This window comes from Babylonia areolata, chromosome 27 (assembly GCF_041734735.1).
Source record: "Babylonia areolata isolate BAREFJ2019XMU chromosome 27, ASM4173473v1, whole genome shotgun sequence".
NCBI lineage: Eukaryota > Metazoa > Mollusca > Gastropoda > Neogastropoda > Buccinidae > Babylonia > Babylonia areolata.
In genome coordinates this window covers 28,039,725-28,060,700 of record NC_134902.1, presented here as the reverse complement: position 1 = coordinate 28,060,700, position 20,976 = coordinate 28,039,725, and the positions used below count along the sequence as shown (strand labels likewise).

Genomic DNA, 20,976 nt, shown 5'->3' with positions numbered 1-20,976 from the left:
ATCTCCAGCTGTGCCTGTTAGACGCCAGCTGATCGCAGTTACCGTGGTCGATGCTGGTCAGTGTGAGCTGCTGCTTCAGCTGGTCTGTGAACCGGTTCCACGGGGCCCTGTGGTCCTGTTTACCATGAGAGATTCTCCATACAAGACTTTCTAAGGCATCGTGGGGTCCCTCATGCGCGAGACGTGGCATGAATATGCATGTGTGATTTTTGCAAAAGTGAGTTTCAGATGGAGTGATTTTTACGGTTCTGTAAACAAAATGGTAGACATGTTAGTTTAAGGATATTCCACTCATTATAAGAAATGTGTCAGTGGGGAGATCGTTTTATGAATCGGAAATGTTTCTGGACAGATTTCGGGATAGATATGATAAATGGGAGGGGGGCGGGGGGGGGGGGGGTTAAGATGCTTCAAACACGAAAAGTGGCAGGCGACAAATTTGCGATACACCGTTTATGAGAAGAAAAAAAGGGCAAGGACGATTTTATGATATTCCAGGTATGAAAAATAGAACAGATATGGCTTAAAGATTCTCAGTAATCTTTAACACCAACTGCTGAAATCAATTACCACTCTGAAATTGGAAACTACTTATGATTCCCTGTGTTTGGTAATGACTCCTGATTCATCCACCCAGATTACACAACTCATCTTCCTTGGTTATTCTCTCTCACTCCCTCACCCCCACCCAGCCACGTCCACCACCCACCCACTCTTCCATTGTGTGTGTGTGTGTGTGTGTGTGCGTGCGTGTGTTTGTGTGTGTGTGTGTGTGTGTGTGTGTGTGTGTGTGTGTGTGTCTCCATGCGTGCTGAAATGAAAGCGTACGCGTCTAAATTACGTTGCCAGAATGGACAGTAAAGCAGTGAGAAGAAGACGACTTCTTAATGACAGGAAAAATGCAGGTACTACACCGTTTATGGATTTTTCTTCTCACGTTGGTGAGGTGATTTGGAAATATTTCAGCCACCCTGTTGAACAATGTCGAGGGAACATGTTCATGAAAAGAGTAATATGAATAATTGAAGAAGATTTCCCACTGGAAGGGTGTGGTGTGAGTTTGATTTACATAGATGTGGGTGAGTGTGTGATATACATGCAAAACGAATGCGGGACAATGTACGGTTTACGCCCACACATGAAAAAAGCGGAGAGAGAAGACTTTGGGATGGGAGGAAGGGGGGGGGGGGGGGGTGTAGAAGTCGGTAACTGCTGTTGAGGGCACGGTCATGTCATTGATAGGAGGGAAGATGAGAAATGGCTTCCTCACTTTGAAGGGTTTCATTTTTTGTTCTGTCATTTTCATCTGGGTTTTTTTTTTTTACTCGTGTATATATATATATATATATATATATATATATATATGTGTGTGTGTGTGTGTGTGTGTGTGTGTGTGTGTGTGTGTGTGTGTGTGTCGTTGTTGTTGATGGTGGTTGTGTTTTAGGGGGTTGGGTTTTTGTTGTTGTTTATTTGTTATTGTTGTTTTTGTTGTTGTTTTCCCCTCTGTTGACATGTAGACGTGGCAGGTTTGATTAATCTTCTGCTGTACAAAGGCCATCGCTGCCTCTGATCTCAGTGATATGATGTGGACCTCTTCTGTGGATAACCCCCCACGCCTCCGCCCCCCGCCCTAGAAAATTTGTTAAACATTAGAAGAGAGTATCTTTTCCCGATCTTGGTGGTAGGACTTCGGTAAAAATGGCTCTCAGAGACACATGTGTCTCTCCTCTATATCTTCTTTATTTCTCTCTGTCTCTCCCTCTGTCTGTCTTTCTGTCTGTCTCTCTCTCTCTCTCTCTCTCAGTATCTCTCTCTCTCTCTCTCTCTCTCTCTCTCTCTCTCTCTCTCTCTCAGTATCTCTCTCTCTCAGTTTGATTTTCAACAAGGAGATTTAGCTTTCAGATTGTCTCCGAGTTTATTTTCAGTTTTCAGATCGAGTCAATGATTTCAAAGTCAGGGGTGATTGCTGTGCGTGGTCAATGTTTTGTTTTTGTTTGTTTATTGTTTTATTTTTGTTGTTGTTGTTGTTTGTTTGGTTGTTTTTGTGTTTTTTTTGTTTTGTTTTTTGGGTTTTTTTTGGGGGGGTTGGTTTTTTTGTTTGTTTTTGGATGGGGGTGGGGGGAGACCTTAGCTCACGCACTCATCGAAAAAAAAAAGAAAGAAAGAAAGGGATGACGAACACGGTAATTGTAAAGATGTACTGTTAAAGTGCTGTCTGTAGCAATAGAGTCCTTCCTTCCCCTCAGTCTGGTACAAAGGGAAAAAAAAACACAGAAAAAGTGGCAACAGTATCTGAGCCTGCTGTGCCCTTTTCATTAAAGAGTTCTGGGTCCTGAGGGGGTCGTTTGGAAACCTCACCTGTGTTTGTTGTTACAACAACGCCGTCTTTATGTTGCCGGGAAAAGACAGAGAAGGGGAAGGGAAGAGTGAGAGTGCACGAGGGGAGTGGGGGGGAGCGGGGGGGGGGGGGGGGGGGGGGGTCATGGAAAAAAGCAAGACCAAGGCAAAGGCCTCTTCCCATCTCATGCTCCGTGTTTCCTTTGTCTGTTTCTCTGTTTCTTTCTACGTCTGTCAGCGTGATCTCCAAGGTCAAATCCTTTGCATGCGGGATGCCCATGAAATCAGCCCTTTGTTCGACCCCCTTCTCGATCCCAGACCGCTCATTGTATTGTGGTCCAAGGCCGATGTTGTGGTTCTCTGTCTGTCTTGAATTCTATCTGTGCCTCTCTGTCACTGTGTGTGTGTGTGTGTGTGTGTGTGGTGGGGAGTGGGTGTGGTGGTGTGGGTGTTTGGAGGGTGGGGGTGCTTCTCTCTCTCTCTCTCTCTCTCTCTCTCTCTCTCTCCGTCTATTACCCTCTCTCTCCCTCTCTTTCATTAAGACGACTGGATACTGAGGGGGTCCGTTTGGACACCCCACCTGTGTTTGTTGTTGCAACAAATCCGCCTCTTTGTTGCCGGAGAGAGAGAGAGAGAGAGAGAGAGAGAGAGAGAGAAGGGAGAGAGAGAGAGAGAGAGAGAGAGAGAAGGGAGAGAGAGAGCGCAGACGGAGAGGAGTGGGGTGAAATAGGAAAACAAGGCGAAAGCCTCTTCTCATCTCTTTGTCCGAATTTTGTTCTCTCTCTCCCTCCCCCACCCTCTCTCTGTCTCTCTGTCTCTGTCTCTGTCTCTCTCTATCTCCCTGTCTCCCCCCCTCTCTCTCTCTCCCTCTCTCTCTCTCTCTCTCTCTCTCTCTCTCTCTCTCTCTGTCTTTTTCTCTGTGTCTCAGTTTCTTTCTCTGTCTGTCAGCGTGATCTTCAAGGTGAGGTCCTTTGCATGCAGGATGCGCATGAAATGAAACTTTTCTTTTGGCCTCTCCCCCCATCCCACCTATCCTTTTGTTTCTGTTGCGTCCCAAGACCGTTGTACGTTTAAATTCTCTTCTGAATTCTGATGATTGAGTTCTCTTTCTGTCAGTGCCTCTCTGTGAGTCTGTCTGTCTGTCTGTCTGTCTGTCTTTCTATTTCTCTCTCTCTTTCTTTCTCTCAGGCCCCATCCCACCCCCCTTCTGCCTCCCCGCTCTCTCCACCTTTTTCTACCCTTCCTCTTCATTCTTCTCTTCAGCTCTCATTCTCTCTCTCTCTCTCTCTCTCTCTCTCTCTCTCTCTTTCTCTCTCTATCTCTCTTGCTTGCTTTCTCACTTTTCTACTCTCTTCTCTCTCTCTCTAAATCTCTCAGCCTCTCTTTTCTCTCCCCCTCTCTCTGTCTCTCTCTTTCTCTGTGTGTGTGTGTGTGTGTCTCTCTCTCTGTGTCTTTGTATCTCTCTTTTTTCATAAAAAGGACTGTGTCCGGGATGGCAGGAGGGTCGTGGGAGAGGGAATGTGGGAGTGGTGGGGACGGTTTTGGGACAGTCCATCCGTGTTTGTTGTTGCAGCAACGACGTGTCTTTGTCGCTGGAGAGATAGAAGAGGGTAGAGAGAGCACTGGGAAAGATAATAGAAAGAAAAAAAACAAAAACAAGGCGAAGGTATCTCCTCCTCCCAAACCCAGAATTCCTCTGCGTCTGTCTTGTTTCTTTCTCTGTCTGTCTGTCGACATGTGTGTGTGTGTGTGTGTTTGTGTGTGTGTGTGTGTGTGTGTGTGTGTGTATGTGTGTGTGTGTGTGTGTGTGTGTGTGTGTGTTTGTGTGTTCTCTCTCTCTCTCTCTCTCGCTCTCTCTCTCCCTCTCTCTCTCTCCCTTTCTGTCTGCGCGCGTGTGTGTACTTGTGTGTGCGTTCGCTTCTCTCTCTCTCTCTCTCTTTTTCTGTCTCTGTCTCTCTCTATCTCTCTCTCGCTTTCTCTCTTTCAATTATGTATTATGTTCTTTTGTATTAGCCCCTTCAGTATGAGGCCAAGGCCTTTACCTGAATAAACATCTGAATCTGAATCTCTCTCTCTGTCTCTCTCTCTCTCTCTCTCTCTTTCTTTCTCTTTGTCCACCCCCTCACCCCCCATTCCCTCTCTCTCCCCTCCACCTTCTTATCTTTCTCCCCCCCCCTTCTCCTCTTCCTCCTCCTTACCTATCCGCTCTTTCTCTCTGTTATTCTTTCCCCGGCGCCCACGTGACTCGTCATCTGATCAGTGGGTGTAGGAATGCAAACGCGCAATAAAACATCACACACACACACACACACACACACACACACACACACACACACACACACACACACACACACACACACACACACACGTACGCACGCACGCACACACACCGTCTGTCACAGGGTGTATGAGCCGGCATGCATATCGCTTTGTTTATTAAATCACGATGCCAGGTTTTTCTCATCACTTCCCTGTGTGCTGACGTGAATCCTTTTTGTTGGTTTGTTTTTCCCCACTCCGTGTGCGTGGCCCCATATATATATATATATGTATATACATGAATATGGGTGTGTGTGTGTGTGTGTGTGTGTGTGTGTGTGTGTGTGGTCTCATATATATATGCATATACATGAATATTGGTGTGTGTTTGTGTGTGTATGTGTGTGTGTGTGTGTGTATGTGTGTGTGTGTGTGTGTGTGTGTGTGTGTGTGTGTGTGTGTGTGTATGTTTGATAATAGCAACAGTAACAACAGCAAATAATAATAATGATAATTGTATTTGTATTGTATTTGTATTTCTCTTTTTTATCACAACACATTTCTGTGTGAAATTCGGGCTGCTCTCTCTCCCCAGGGAGAGCACGTTGCTACACTACAGTGCCACCCCTTTTTTTTTCTTTTTTCTTTTTTCCTGCGTGCAGTTTTATTTGTTTTTCCCATCGAAGTGGATTTTTCTACAGAATTTTGCCAGGACAACTTTTTTGATGCCATGGGTTCCTTTACGTGCGCTAAGTGCATGCTGCACACGGGACCTCGGTTTATCGTCTCATCGCATGACTAGCGTCCAGACTACCACTCAAGGTCTAGTGGAGGGGGAGAAAATATCGGCATTAATAATAATAATAATAATAATAATAATGATGATGATGATAGTAAAAGAATGATGATATTGAAAGAATGATGATGATGATTATGATAATGATAATAACAATGAACATCCACTTGTTCTTCTCAAATGGAGCTCAATGCGCTGTGCATGCACAAGACTCACTGATAAACTGTAAACTGTAAATGAGGAAATAGTGTAACAGTGAAATAAACCAATTTCACTGATAAACTGTAAACTGTAAATGAGGAAATAGTGCAACAGTGAAATAAACCAATTTCACTGATAAACTGTAAACTGTAAATGAGGAAATAGTGTAACAGTGAAATAAACCAATTTCACTGATAAACTGTAAACTGTAAATGAGGAAATAGTGCCACAGTGAAATAAACCAATTCACACTCCCTCCGCAAACAGGCTTCTCAACACCACTCATTGGGTTCACTTGCGTACTCTCTCTGTCTCTCTGTCTCCGTCCGTCTCTCTCTCTCTCTCTCTCTCTCTCTCTCTCTCACACACACACACACACACACACACACACACACACACACACACACACACACACACAGACACACACGCATGCATGCACGCATGCAGTCACAGAGGGACAAACAAACAAATATACATCGCACACAAACACAAAGCATTCATAACATGGGTAAAATGCAGTTTAGAATTGTGGTGGACGAAGGCACCAGTACTCATGAAACAGATGGGTCTTCAGAGAAGATTTTAAAGAGGCAGTGCAGGTGGATGTCTAAACGTAAGACGTAGACTCATGAACTTTCTTTACGCTAAACGAACTAAGCGCTGGCCTGAAATGGAGTGTGCAAACCGAAGATTTGTTTTCCTTTTTTTTTCTAACCGATGGCACACAAAGAAGGCCATTGTCAAAAGAAAAACGAAGATTTTCGAGGTGGAGTTGTTGTGACTCAGAATGTCAGGGAAGATATTCAAGTCCATTGCAATAACAGATGAGAAGCTGGTCGAAGATACTGTACGAAATTCTGGACTGAATAGGAACCGGGTGCAAGGATTTCAAAAGAGGAAGCGGTATGTTCACATTTGGGCAAATTTATTATTAACTATTTCTTTTCCTCCTCCTCCTCCTCCGTTTTCTTCTACTCCACCTCCTCCTCTCCCCCCTTCGCTTCCCCCCCACCCCCACCCCCGCCTCTGGTTCTTCTTCTTTTCCTTTTTCTTCTTCTCCTCCTCATTCTTTTCATTTTTCTTCTCGCTATCCTTCTTCTTCTTCTTCTTCTCCTCCTCCTGCTGCTCCTCCTCCTTCTCCTTCTTCTCCTCCTGCTCCTCCTCCTCCTCCTCCTCTTCTTCTTCTTCTTCTTCTTCTTCTTCTTTTTCTTCTCTCTTTCCCTTTGTTGGTCTTTTCTGTTGTTACCAATTAGTTCCGTTGTTGTCATTATGATGATCTTTGCCGTCGTCTTCTGTTCCTTCTTCGACGGTCCTTCTTTTATCAGTATCATCATCATCATCATTACCATCAGCAGCATCAGCACCATTATCATATTCGTGTTCCTTTCGTAACCCCATCATCATCATCATCATCATCATCATCATCAGCATCGTATTGTCTAATTATTTTCACCACGACCGCCGCCATCATCATCAACATCATCATCATCATCACCATCATTATCATTATCGTTTTTGAATCATCAGTATCATCATCATCATCATCTTTCATCATCATCATGTTTTTTATGATGATTATGATTCTTGGATAGTGGTCGTTGTTGTCGATGTTGCTTCTCAAGAGCTTTTCATCCCATCCTCCCTCATCATCATCATCATCATCATCATCATCATCATCATCATCATCATAATTTATCATCATCATATCATCATCATCATCATCATCATCATCATCATCATCATCATCATCATCATTATCATCATCATCATAATTATCATCATCATCATCATTATCCTCACACTCGTAGACGGGTGCTACAGCCGAGTGGTCGAAGCGGTGGACTTTCAATCTGAGGGTCCCGGGTTCGAATCCTGATCACGGCACCTGGTGGGTTTTTAAGGCTGGAGATTTTTCCGATCTACCAGGTCAACAGATGTGCAGACCTGCTTGTGCCTGAACCCCTTTCGTGTGTATTCGCATGCAGAAGATCAAATATTCACGTTATTCAGACCCTGTAATCCATGTCAGCGATGGTGGATTATAGAAACAAGAAGACACCCGACATGTAACGCTCCCCCTTCCCGCCGACCACCCCTCCCCGAAAACAGAGTGTGGCTGCCTACATGGCAGGGCTAAAAATGGTCATACGTGTAAAAAAAAAATTTTTAATTAAAAAATAAAAAGCTGTATACTCGTCTGTACGAGTGAATGTAAGAGGCACAGCCCATGAACGAAGAAGATGAAGAATATCATGCTCGTTTTCATAATCCCAGCGTCATCATCATCATCATCATCATTATTATCTTCTTCTTCTTCATCATCATCATCACCATCATCATGTTGTTTTCGTTTGAATCATGATAATGACACAGTGGTCTTTACTTGTCGATGCCGCTAATTCATCACGTGCTGTGATTTCCTTCCATACCCCCCACAGGTGTGCACTACTTTCGGAGCCTGTCCCCGGACCTGCCCTGTGAGATGCTCTACCCCGTCTTCCTCATGTACAACCAGGACGGACTGCTGGGCGCCTTCGGCTGGCTCTTCCAGGGATCCCCGGCCTACTACGCCTACGAGGACGAGCTGAGCTGGTTCAAGCTGCAGCCTGCCATCTACCCGGTAAAGGAAAGGGGGGCTGGGGGGTAGGGGAGGGAGGAGGGAAGAGAGGGAGGGAGAGAAGGGGGTGTGAGGTGTGGATGATGAGGGTGTTTCGGTGGTTGGGGGTGGTGGGTTGGAAGGAAGAGTGTAAAGGGAGGATGGGTTTGTTGGTGGAAGGAAGGGAAGAGTGGGGGTATGGGGGGGGGGGGGGGCGGCCGGCAAGAAGAAAGGTAAGGGGATATAGTGTGTGTCTGTGTGTGTGTGAGTGTGGGGAGAGGGGAGGGGATGGAGACGGTATTGCCTCACGCTATTTCGCAGCCCCACGTTATGTCGCAATTGAGAACAGGGGAATGCAGAGAGAAAGACAGGCAGAAGAAGAGACAGATATATCGAGACAGAAAGAGAGAGGGCGGAGGCACGGAGAGGCACACAGAGAGAAAGATGGTGGAAGAGGAAAAGACACATCTTGACAAGTGGTGAAAAGGGGGGCGTCTCAGAGGAAGGATGAGGGAGGGGGGGGGGAGGAGGGCGAAAAGGAGAAAGCTAAAGAAAGGCGGATATTTGAAGGAACAACAAAGGGAGAAAACGAGAGACGGGTATGATGATTCGAAATCTGTTAACACACAAACAATATCGAGGAAGGCGTTTTCTCATCAAATGGTTCGGGTTGATGATGGAGTCTCCCGTCGGTCCGAGGGATGAGTAGGCAGGCAGGCTTATCTGTCGGTGTGTGTCCTCATATGGGAGAAGAGGCCGATTCTGGATGCGCAGCACTTCCCACAGGTGTTGCAAGGGAAAACGTCTCCAGAAGTTGAGCCCTGCTTCCTTCGCTCACGCTTCTCCTTAATGGCCAGCGTTCTCTTGTTTTCAAACGTCTTTATGCTTTCGGGTTACAAGCTGTCAGTATTGTTTACCCAGTGACGCAGAAACAGGAAACAGCTGGGGGATATGGGGATGGAGGTGGGGGTGGGGGTGGCAGGGGAGAGAGACAGTGAAGCAGGTGGTACGGGAATGAGGATGTAGAGTATTGTAGTCTATTGCATTGCTTTTGATTACAACATATTTCTCAGCGTGAAATTCGAGCTGCTCTCTCCCGGGGGGAAAGTACGTCCCAACTGAGCAACGCACCACGTATATCATATTTTTCTGTCAATAAATGTACTTGTTTTACCATCAGAGTGACACTTTTAAACTTTTTTGCCAGCGTACGTACGTAAGTCAATGCCAGCACACGGGACCTCGGGTATATTATCTCATCCGAAATGACTGGCCACCCAGATCACCGCTTCAGGTATAGTGGAGGGGGCGGGGGGAGGGGTGCGGGCAGTAAAAATCCCGGACCGTATACGGGGCTCGAACCAGTGGCCACTTCCTTCCTAGCTGATCGTATAACCACTGGGCCACCGAGATGGAGATAAAGAGAGGTTAGGGTGTTGTTGTTTTTTATGAGGTGAGAACCTATCATGGACGTACCTGGAAGGTAACATGGGAAAGAAACATTTGACACAATTAGGGCCAGGTACAGTTGTTTCCATGCTCATGAAGTTAGAACATGCGTTCTGACGTTGACAATTTCGTCTTCTTTTTTTTTTTTCTTTTTTCTTTTTTTTTTCTTTTTTTTTTTGTTTTTTTTTCAGTTGGTTGAAATAAAACTGGAACAAAAATATAATGATTATATATCGTACACAAAAGTAGGGTATACACACACACACACACACACACACACACACACACACACACACACACACACACATATATATATATATATATATATATATATATATATATATATATAACAGGAATACAAAACCAAATATTGCCAAAGAGGACCTCACTCGTCCTGCGCATGAAAAAGAGTACAACTCAGTAAGAGTTCACAATTATCAAATACAGAAGAAAAAAAGATAAACAGAATTCAAGGCTTTCTAGAGGGGGAAGAAAGAAAGAAAGATACATAGCTAGATAGATAGATAGATAGATAGATAGATAGATTTGTGAACGGACCAGCGAAGTAGAAAATAAGAAAAGGAAGAGACAAGAAGAAAGAAAAAAGAAAAGACTGGAAACAAAAAGACAGAGAGAGAGAGAAAAAAACCAAGGGAATTTCCAGCATCTAATTTCCAGAAATTCTGAAAAGTATTGATACTGAAAGAGCCACTGGCATTCCCATGGCGGGGCGTGATGGGGGGAGGGGGACAAAGGGGGGTGGGATTACAGAGGGCTTGGGGAGAGGGACAGAGACAAACAAACAGACAGACAGACAGACGGAGAGAGCGATGCGATGGGAACATCGTCATCTGGTGCAAACTGCAGTCAGCCAACCATACACTCAGGGGGAGACAATGGGTCAAGACGGAGAAAAAAATGGGGAAATGGGGCCGGCTGATTGGTTCCAGTCTACTGTACAGTATGAAACGGGGCCGTTTCTAAAACGAGGTAAACGAAAGGGGGAGTGGGAGGGAGGGGGGAAACGACCGTCGATATTTTGCTTTTTGCGTTGTCTGTCTAAGTGGGGTGTAAAGTAGTTCTCCTTAGTCCCTGTTCTGAAGTCCAGATCCGCTGGAAAAAATGGCGCTCGACGGCAGTCGTTAAACTGTTGAACCGCCCCATTTCGGAACCACTTGCCCAACCCCATCAGAGCCCCAGTGGGTTGACGCGACAGGGGGGGGGACAAGAAATGAGTTCTATTTATAGAAGAAATAGTGCCCATCGCTTCGCGGAAAATGGGTCAGTGGAGCCCATGTAAGGCAAGGAAGTGCAAATGTCAGAGTGAACGTTTTCACAGCAGCGGCACCACGCGACAACAGTTGCTGAATTTCGCCTCAGAAAATATCAAGCAATGTACACGCAGGTGCACGCACCACTGTTTTTCTTTCTTTTTTAAACGGGATTTTTAAATTTACCCCCGATTGTATTTCGAGTTTTCATGATGGCATGGATGTTCCTGTATTGTCTATTGACAAATCGGTGACGACGATGATCATTTTGATCGTGATGATGATGTGATGATGGTTACTGTTAGCGAAAAGATGATAATGACGACGATTATGACGTAAAGTATGAACATGATGCTTATTATGCTGACGTCAACGATGATGGTGAATATCATGACGACGATACTGATGACAGCCAGGGGTAACACCATTCACTTCGTTTTGTTGTCTTTTTCTTTTTGTTGTATTTGTGGATACGTGCATTCGTTTATATCATGGTAAGCGCTTTATCTCACTCAGTACGGCCAGTCCTCTCTTCTCCTCTACACAGACCCCTCGGATGTCCAGTGGGTGTCTCAATGACCCAATCTTTAGCTTCCGTCGTCAGAATTGTGGTATTCTTTGTCAACATTCACCTCTTCAGTATAAGAGCCTTCCGCTTGCAATATTTTGATGATGGTAATTGGGGTGAAACGCTGTTAACGTCGTCTCTTTCGCCGTTCGTATGGAAAGAGTTAAACAGGACCAGAACTGGATATCGTGCCACGGAAAAGTTGTGTATTGTTATTGTTGTTCTTCTTCTTCTTGTTGTTGTTCGCTTTTTCGTTGTTTACATCAAGTAGCCTACTCACGTTAAAGATCCTTTAGTCCATGTCAGCGTTCTGTAGGTTATGGAAACAAGAACATACCCAGCATGCACACACCCGAAAACTGTCAGAGTGCGCGTGCCTGACATCTGATCGAATGACACAAGAAACGAATGATGAAGTGCCCAGTGGCAGCACTTGGTTGGCACTACACACGTAGACAGCCTGTTGTGCAAAATTAATGACCCCGCGTTCGTAAAGCTCTTAGAGCTTGGTCTCCGATCAAGGATATGCGCTTTTTAAGCATGCATATCATTCATTCATTTGTTTATCTCTGTATGTATATATGTATTTGTTTATTTACCTGTTCCTCTTTTGTCCCTTCCACCCAGTACACGTTCGACGAGAACATGCTGCCCAGCTGCATGTTCAACCCGGACTTCCGGGTCTTCGGCCTGCGCATCTACCTGCGCAACAAGGAGTCCATGATCTGCCCCATCCGCACGCCCGTGCCCGCCCCGCGAACCACCGCCCCCCCAGCCCCCACCCCACTCCGCCCCAACAACCGTACCCCTTACCCTTACCCCCACCGCCCCCGCCGCCCCCACACCTCGCCCCCGGGCACCTACAAGACCCTCAAGCCGCCCTCGTACGACGAGACGGTCATCTTGGACGAGGACATTCGGGAGCAGGAGAGCGGCGCGTCGGCGTTGCTTCAGCGCGGCGCGTCGGGGTGGTGGAGGGGCGCGGCGGGAGTTGCCTTGACCTTGGTGGGACTGCACGTGCTGCTTCAGCGCTGGCTTCTGGCGGAGGCGGAAGGGGAGGTGTTGGTGGGGGTGATGATGAGGAGGAGGTAGCGGGTGGGAAAGGAGGTAGTGTGGTGGCGGTCTTGGGAGTGGACTGGACTTGGCTGGACTTGACCGATGGAGAAGTTTGTTTTGTTTGGTTTTTTTTTATCGAAGGAGGAAGAGTGTTGTGGTTTTTTTTTGCTTTCGTTAAACTGTGCGTGTGTGTGTGTGTGTGTGTGTGTGTGTGTGTGTGTGTGTGTTTGTCTGTGTGTGTGTGTGTGTGTGTGTGTGTGTGTGTGTTGTACACACATACGTACGCGGCCTCAACTGATGGATGTTATGTTGATGACTTGCGTTAGTGTATGTGTGTATTGAGTGTGTCTGTGTGCGTGTGTTGTGTGTAGTGTGTGTGTGTGTGTGTGTCTGTATTGAACGTGTGCGCTTGCTTGTGTGTGTGTCAGTGTGTGTTTGAAAAAAAGAGAAAATGGACAAGTTGACATCGGCTTTTTTTTTCTCTTTGTTGTTTAGAATACTGCAAGAGGTTTGGCTGTTAATGACATACTGACTGTCTTATCTATGATAATGGGAACTTATTTTCTCTCTCTTTTTTTCTTCTGTTGGCTGAAAGGTGAACTATCGGTACACAGGAGAAAGAGAGAGAAAGATGGCACCCCCTGCCGTGTCGTTTTATTATATGAACGGGGGGTGAGACGTTGTTTTTCTATTTTCATTATTATTTTCCTCCGTGAATTCAACGCGATACTTGTTTTATCTGCACGTATATGATTATCTTTATTATTGAATTGGCCATTGCATACTTGCATATATGTATGTATGTATGTATGTATGTAAACGCCTCACTCTCTTTCAATAAAAAAAATAAATAAGAAGAGAGGTTTGATGTTAATTGGTTTGTTGTTGTTTTATGTTTTTTCTTTACATTTCATGTGGAATTCGAATTCAGCACTCTGTGCTTTTTTGAAAATTGTCATATATTTGCGTGTTGCTGGTTTTCTTGGGAGGTTTTTTTTATGTTGGGGAGGGTTGGGGGAAGGGGGTGGGGTGGGGATGATTCGGAGCCGATAATCATTACACGGAGAGAATACGTTAATGAAAACATTGTGCCGCTGTCAGTGTTAATGTGTTTGGGGGGGTCCACCGTTCCAGTCTGCTAACTGGGTACAAGGCTTCTCACGGTTGACGATACAAGTGATTGTCACACACACCCACACACACACACACACACACACACCTCCTCCTCCTCCTCCGAACTGTGCGCCATCTTGCGTCCAAAAAAAAAAGAGAGAGAAAAACAAAGGCAAAGAAGTAACCAGGGCATGGCTGCGTTGCCGTTGTGATTTGAATTGGACAGACAGACAGACACATAGCCATTGACGGTTTTAGGGGCGGAGGTGCACGCTTGGAAATCCGGACATGACATTTTGTGTGTGTGCACAGACGAAGGGAGGGGAGAAAACACTGTGTCCAACTTTTTGTGCCAATTATGTCAAGCAGAGCCCGTGTTTGTTTTGGTGTTTTGTTTTGTTTTGTATGTTTGTTTTTTCACTGGTGTCTCCAAACACGTTGACTTATTCTGCCATTTACATGTGCTTGACAAAGAGAGTTTTTATATGTTGTCAACATTTTTTTTTTTTTGGGGGGGGGGGGGGGGGGGGGTTTGGGGGGGAGAGAGGGGGTTTGGTGGCGGGGAATAAGGAGCAAGGAAAAGCTCTGTCGGATACAAAGTTTTATGGAACAAGCCCTGTTTTCTACGGACAGGAGCTATAACATTGTGCTGTGGTTTTGTTTCTGTTTTTTTTTTTTTTTAGGCGGGAGGAATTCCATGAATGCTCGTGAAAGAAAACAAAACAAAACAAAAAACACAAAGGAGTCTCAAGTTACAGTTGAACATTCACAGGGAGTGGAGTACCGTGTGACACAGTGCTGTGTTTATCGACAGGGGAACGGTGTTGTGCGCTTGTGTTCGTGGTTGGTGCCAGAGGATTTCCGCGTGTCTCCCTGTGTTTTCTTGAGGAAGGACATTGGCGCTGACTGCAGTGAAATACAGGCTAGTTTTTTGGGGGGGCGGGGGTGGGTTTTTTTGTTTGTTTTTTTGTCCCCATGAGGTTTAACTATTTTGTCACACATTGCATGCATTGCTGGATCAGCGGCTTTCTCTGATCACCTGAAACTCGGACTAATAAGAATTTCTTTCTATTGTCCGTTTAAAGCTGCTTAGGCTCTCTCTCTCTCACTCTCTCTAAACCCTCCATTCATTGTAGCGTGCCTGAGAGAGAGGGAGAGAGAGGGAGGGTGGGAGGGAGGGAGCGTGCGCGCGTTGTATATCGTCACGCATTACAACTCGCTCTGAACTGTTGAATATTGATTGTTTACCGAGCTGTTATGAATAGGGATATGTTGTGTATTGGTTGACTGGGTTTTTTTTTCAGTTTTGTGACAGGGGAAGGGTGGGGGATGCGAGATTGGGGCGGTTGACATTGTCAAATATTCATGTCAAATATTAATTCTAAAGTTGATGATCCCGATATTATTGTTGACTGAAGATATGTGGACAACAAAAAATGATACGCGCTATGATGCCATAGTATATACCCATGATCAGACGTTGTGGTGGCTTATCCTGAAAGATGTTTTTATTTTTGTTTGTTTTGCAACTAACACAGTCAACATTTCATCACTGATTTCGTTTGTTTGTTGGGTGTTTGGGGGTGTGGGTGGACAAATTGGATCACCACCACCATATAAGAACAGTCGTCTTCAGGCCATTGTTGACAGTCTGCTCGCTGTGCCAATATTAACATTTTATCAACCCTATGCCTACTGTAACACTGCGGCTGACATTTTTTGCCTTTGTCTTTTTAGTACATGTATGTGTAATCTTCTTTTTTTTTTTCTTTTCTTTTTCTTTTTTTTTTTCTTCACGTGATTTCGTTTATTTCTTGGAAAACTATGCGGAGAGTTGACAGCTTGAACGTTTATTATCACCAGTGTTGAGTTGCTCGCGTGATTTCTTTCTTTCTTTTATTTGTATGTTTGCTTCTTGTTGTTTGTTTATATGTTGCCTGTCTGTCTCTCCTTTGATTTTGTTTTCGTTCTGCTTGTTTATCTATGAATTTGGTGGGTTTTGTTTCGTTGATGGGTGTTCATAGCTACTTATCTTTTCAGAGCGTGGGGAAACGTAGGGCCGAGGTTTTGTTCGTTATTGTTTTTCTGCAGCTTAAGTCTTCGGAAATAATATGCTTGTGAATTGTGTTTACTTGTTATATACTATATGTGCACAGAGTGTTTAACAACGACGGTAGTATACTTATTCTGCGCTGCGGTAGTGTGTACTACACTACAGGGTATGTTATACTTTTCCGTTGTGATACATCGTAGTAGGACGCGTGTACTGAAACGGCAGTGTATTGTTGGTTTTGGTTTTGGTTGAAAATAGGCAAAGCATTACAGCTACGTACTGCGGTAATATACTTACTGGTGTATTTTGTTGTCTTTGGTGGGGGGTTTTTGTGGGGTTTTTTTGTTTTTGTTTTTTTTTTTTTGGGGGGGGGTCCTTTGTTGTTGTTGTTTGTTTGTTTTTTGTTTATTTTTTAGTATCATACAACAGTAGTATATTGGCAATATCGAGATTTCTTCCCCTGTGTTCTTTCCATTCAGTTTCTTTCCGAAGACGGAAGAATTGTAAACTTGTAACTCAGCATTTCTTCCCCTGTTGACTGACGTAAAGAAGGCCAGTCAAAGAGTGGAGGTGAAGAAATGTAGAGTATATATTACAATGTTGTCAAGCAACTAAAGACTTTTTCCTTCTTCTGAACAGAACAGCACAGGGGAAGAAATGTGGATATTGCCAGTATATCTGTTATTCGTTCCTGCGCTGTTCTCTGTATTATCTATGATGCAGCACAGTCCTTACGTACCCAGACACTACGAATCATTCTGTTACCAAACACTGCAAAGGAGTTCTACATACTGATAAAGTGAAGGCATGGACACTAGAAATTCGGAGGCAAACCCCTTTTTGTTTATTCAGCGGTGGAATGTGTTGGGTTTTTTTGCGTTCTCTTAAGGGCTGTTTACTCAGTTGGTTATGTTATGGTGACAGAGTGAGACAGAGACGAAGAGAAAGACTGAGCAAACACGGTCTCGCGTGAGAGACATAGAGAGAGACTCTACGTGTGTGTGTGTGTGTGTGTGTGTGTGTGTGCACTGGAGCTGATAAGCGTGTCTATGTATTTGTGTGTCTCTCTGTGTGGCTGTGTTTTGCGTATTGTTCGTGCATGTCATTTCATTACCTTTTTATTTGGATTGTCCGAACTCTAGTGATGATATTATGACATTGAGAGCACCGGAGTTTCCAACACTTCAACCGCTGAATTCTGACCGCAGTTGGAAGAAAACGTAGTCAGTCTGAACACTGTTAATAAATCCTGTTGGAAACATTCATCCATCCTTTCTCTTAAGTACTGTAACGCTCGGATATCGTTCCCTCTGCCCCCGCCCCTCTTTCGCTTTCTGTCCATCGACGTTGGTCTTCGCTGTCGTTTGGTTGTGTGTGTGTGTGTGTGTGTGTGTGTGCTCGCGCGCGCGTCTTTTTTTTTCTGCTTGAACTGCTGCAAAAACGTCCAACCATTCTAATCCTTTTCCATTTAAGTTTATCCTGCACTCGTTCCAGTTATGTGTGTGTTGTTGTTGTTGTTGTTGTTTAACCCCGGAGTTTATTTTGTATGCGGCTTCAAGTGTATACATTTTTTCTTTCCGGTTTCTTAAAACCAGTTTTCTTTCATTCATTCATTCTTTCATTCTTTTCTCACTCATTGTTCTGTATTATATCGTTATATGTCCTTGCTCCTGTACTGTCTTTACTTTGTTTCCTTCTTCTCGTTTCGTTTCTTCCTGTTCGCTCGATCTGTCAGTTTTTGAAGTCCTTTTCTTTCACTACGATACGTTTTGCATTGATCATGGTAACTGAAAACAGTCATGCTGGTTTTATACACGTGATAAATGGATCATCCAGTTTTTTGCCTTCAAGAATGAAACCACAAGGGTATTGTCTGATAAACTCTGTGTCTGTCTGTCTGTCTGTCTGTCTGTCTCTCTCTCTCTCTCTCTCTCTCTCCATCTTTCTCCTTCCCTCTCCCTCCCTCCCCCCACTCTCTCTCTCTCTCTCACCATATCCATCTTTCTCCTTCCCTCTCCCTCCCTCCCCCCACTCTCTCTCTCTCTCTCTCTCCATCTTTCTCCTTCCCTCTCCCTCCCTCCCCCCCACTCTCTCTCTCTCTCTCCATATCCGTCTTTCTCCTTCCCCCTCCCTCCCTCCCCCTCACTCTCTCTCTCTCTCTCTCTCTCTCTCCATATCCATCTTTCTCCTTCCCCCTCCCTCCCTCCCCCTCACTCTCTCTCTCTCTCTCTCTCTCTCTCTCTCTCCATATCCATCTTTCTCCTTCCCCCTCCCTCCCTCCCCCTCACTCTCTCTCTCTCTCTCTCTCTCTCTCTCTCTCTCTCTCCATCTTTCTCCTTCCCTCTCCCTCCCTCCCCCCCACTCTCTCTCTCTCTCTCTCTCTCTCCATCTTTCTCCTTCCCTCTCCCTCCCTCCCCCCACTCTCTCTCTCTCCTTTACGTCTTCCTCTCTCATCCTCCTTTTCCTTCTCCTTCTTCTTCTTCTCCTTCTTCTTCTTCTTCTTCTCCTCCTCCTCCTCCTTCTCCTCTTCCTCCTCCCTCGTGTTTTACTTTTAACGTGGTTTTTGTTTGTTGTTGTTTTTTCTTGGACAGTCCAGTTACATTGTGTGGCCATTTGCGGAATTACAAGCAGCTGTGCCAGAAGTTCTTTTCTCCCCCTGCGCCCTCTGATCTTTAAAAAAAAAATATCTCACTGTTTTTTTCTTTGACATGGAATACTGCTCTGTGCGTTGTTTGATTCAGTTTTACTGTCAGCAGTGGAGTTTTACATTTTTCAGTAATTCACGCGGTCAGGAGGAAGCTTATCATAATCATTTATGTGCTGAATGGCAGGTAGTTTGTGGGGGGTCTGGGGGGGGGTCTGTCGTTGGTCTTCTCACTTCAGTGTAGTTTGTGTCACGTTGTCAAACATACGCACGCACAAGACATACATAGACGATCTCATACACAGTACACACGCGCGTCTATGCACGCACACACAAAAACATGCGCCCGCTCGCGCAAGTACACGCACACACACACACACACACACACACACACACACACACACACACACACACACACCAAAAGAAGAAAGAAAGGAATAAAAACAACATTGCCACAGTTCCCGTTCTGATATATTTATGTTAGCCTCCAAAGCCATATTGTTGACCAGCAGCGACGAAAACTCAACTCCTTTCGCTGTTTAGCAGGACTCTTTTTTTTTTTTTTCTTCTTCTTCTTTTTAAACTTTCGCTTCACTTGGGGGTTTTACTGGGGTTGTAACCAGATGGGGATTTACAACGATGTTGTCGTTCTGATGTTCCTTTGATGGCTCAACGACTGCTAAATGTCAAAGCCCTCGGGGCAACAAGCTGCGACTCTCGGAATCTTAAGTGCTGTATACACAGGCCTCTCGGCTCGGTGATGCAGAGAATGCCAGTAAACATGTTCAGCTGCCTGTCTGTCTGTCTGTCTGTCTGTGTGCCTGGCTGGCTGCCGTGCGTGGCACTAAACTGAAGAGCGTGTGTATGGAAAGCTGTTGGTGTCAAAACGAATTCATTACATTAGATGTAACAGTAATACCAATAATTATGATAATAATAAGATGATGGTGATGAATGCTAATGATGATATTTATAAGAAGTAGAAGAAGAAATATGTCGTGTCTGATGCGATGTAGACAACTAGATAAACAGAGAAACTAAATAATGGATGACAGGACAGAGAGGTGGATAGGTAGATAGGTGTGCTGGTAGGTAGGTAGGTAGGTGGTAGGTAGGAAGTTAAATAGATACACAGCTCAAAATCACGATTTGTCAGAATTTTTTGTTTCCGCATTTCCCTCAGCCCCTAAACAAATCTTCGTTTAAATTAAAAGTTACGAAATACTCTCATCAAAGTCAGCAGCTTGATCATCCATTCAGTCCCTTCAGCGCATACAAAACTCTGCTGCCCGACTCGTCCTCAGAAAGAAAAGATCTGAGCACATCACTCGTCTTTTGCAACATCTCCACTGGCTCCCTGTCTCACACCGAATAAAGTACAAGATCAGCACTCTATGTTATAGATGCATTCACAAAACTGCCCCTTCCTATCTCTGCGGCTGCCTTCACCTCTACACTCCATACCGCTCACTACGATCGGCTTCGGATCCACTCTGTTTACACATACCCAGATTCAAACACTCGACTATTGGCCGCCGTTCTTTCTCTGTCTCTGGACCTTGCGATTGGAATGAACTTCCTCTTTCGCTTCGTCAAGTCTCCACACTCAGCTCTTCCAAGTCTGGCCTTAAAACCCACCTCTTCCCAAAATAGCCTCCCTTGCCTGCCCTTCCTTGTCTTTAGTTTCTACAGTTTTAGAGTTATGCATGCGTGTGAATGACTGGTGCGAAAGCGCTTTGATTTGTCTCTGCACAAAATTCAGCGCTGTATAAATACCATTATTATTATTATTATTATAAATACCCTCATCAAAGTGTGGTTCGGAGACCCACATCACAGTAAACTGTTTGGTCAGATTATAGAATCCCCTCATCAAAGTCAGCAGCTTGGTCAGATTATGAAATACCCTCATCAAAGTATGGTTATGAAATAACCATATCAAAGTAAACAGCTTGAACAAATTTGAAATACCCCTTTGAAACTAAGCAGCCCACTAGGCTTGTGAAATACCCACACCAGGGGATGGTTATGAAATACCGCATCAAAGTATGGTAATGAAGTTCCCACACCAAAGTAAGCAGCCTTGTAACGTTATTCATCGCATCCTTAAAGAGATAAAACGTAATTTCGGTTAAAAGGGTCACTGTTCAACAACAACAGTGCGGACGATTTATTTCACGACTCTACAAAAAACAGAATGCTCAAGCACTCCAGTTTACAAAAGATCAAACGATGCAATAGGTTTGATTCGAAAGAAAAGAAGACTTGAACAACACTTAACGTCCAGCTTAATCAAGAAAACGATTTACAATCCATTACTTAAAGAAGAAATGGTTTACAACCTATTTCATGAAAGAGCAAATTATTTACAACCACTTTCGTCAACGAACAAACGATTTAACATGTCATAACCAAACGATTTACAAAACCAATACGTTAACAAACAAACGATTTAACATGTAACCAAACGATTTATAAGTGTTACGAACAAACGAGTCAAAATGCCTAGGATTTCACAGACGATTGTCTATGATGACCCAGGACTTTTTAAACACCAAACGAGTTGATTAACAGTCCAGGAATAACCAGCGACAATGTTAAAGAACAAACGATTTAAACAAGCCAGGAGCTTA

General features: G+C 44.5%; 1 protein-coding gene across 1 annotated transcript in view; it reads left to right on the top strand.

Annotated features, from left to right (window-relative positions):
• The window catches only part of LOC143301051 (uncharacterized), a 590,446-nt gene that overhangs the window by 563,924 nt on the left and 5,546 nt on the right, over window positions 1–20,976 (top strand). Inside the window, exons 6-8 of the mRNA XM_076615056.1 lie at window positions 8,032–8,213; window positions 12,105–12,542; window positions 14,461–14,568. Coding sequence (XP_076471171.1) covers window positions 8,032–8,213; window positions 12,105–12,542; window positions 14,461–14,568 — 728 coding nt within the window. The remainder of the gene's footprint in view (window positions 1–8,031; window positions 8,214–12,104; window positions 12,543–14,460; window positions 14,569–20,976) is intronic.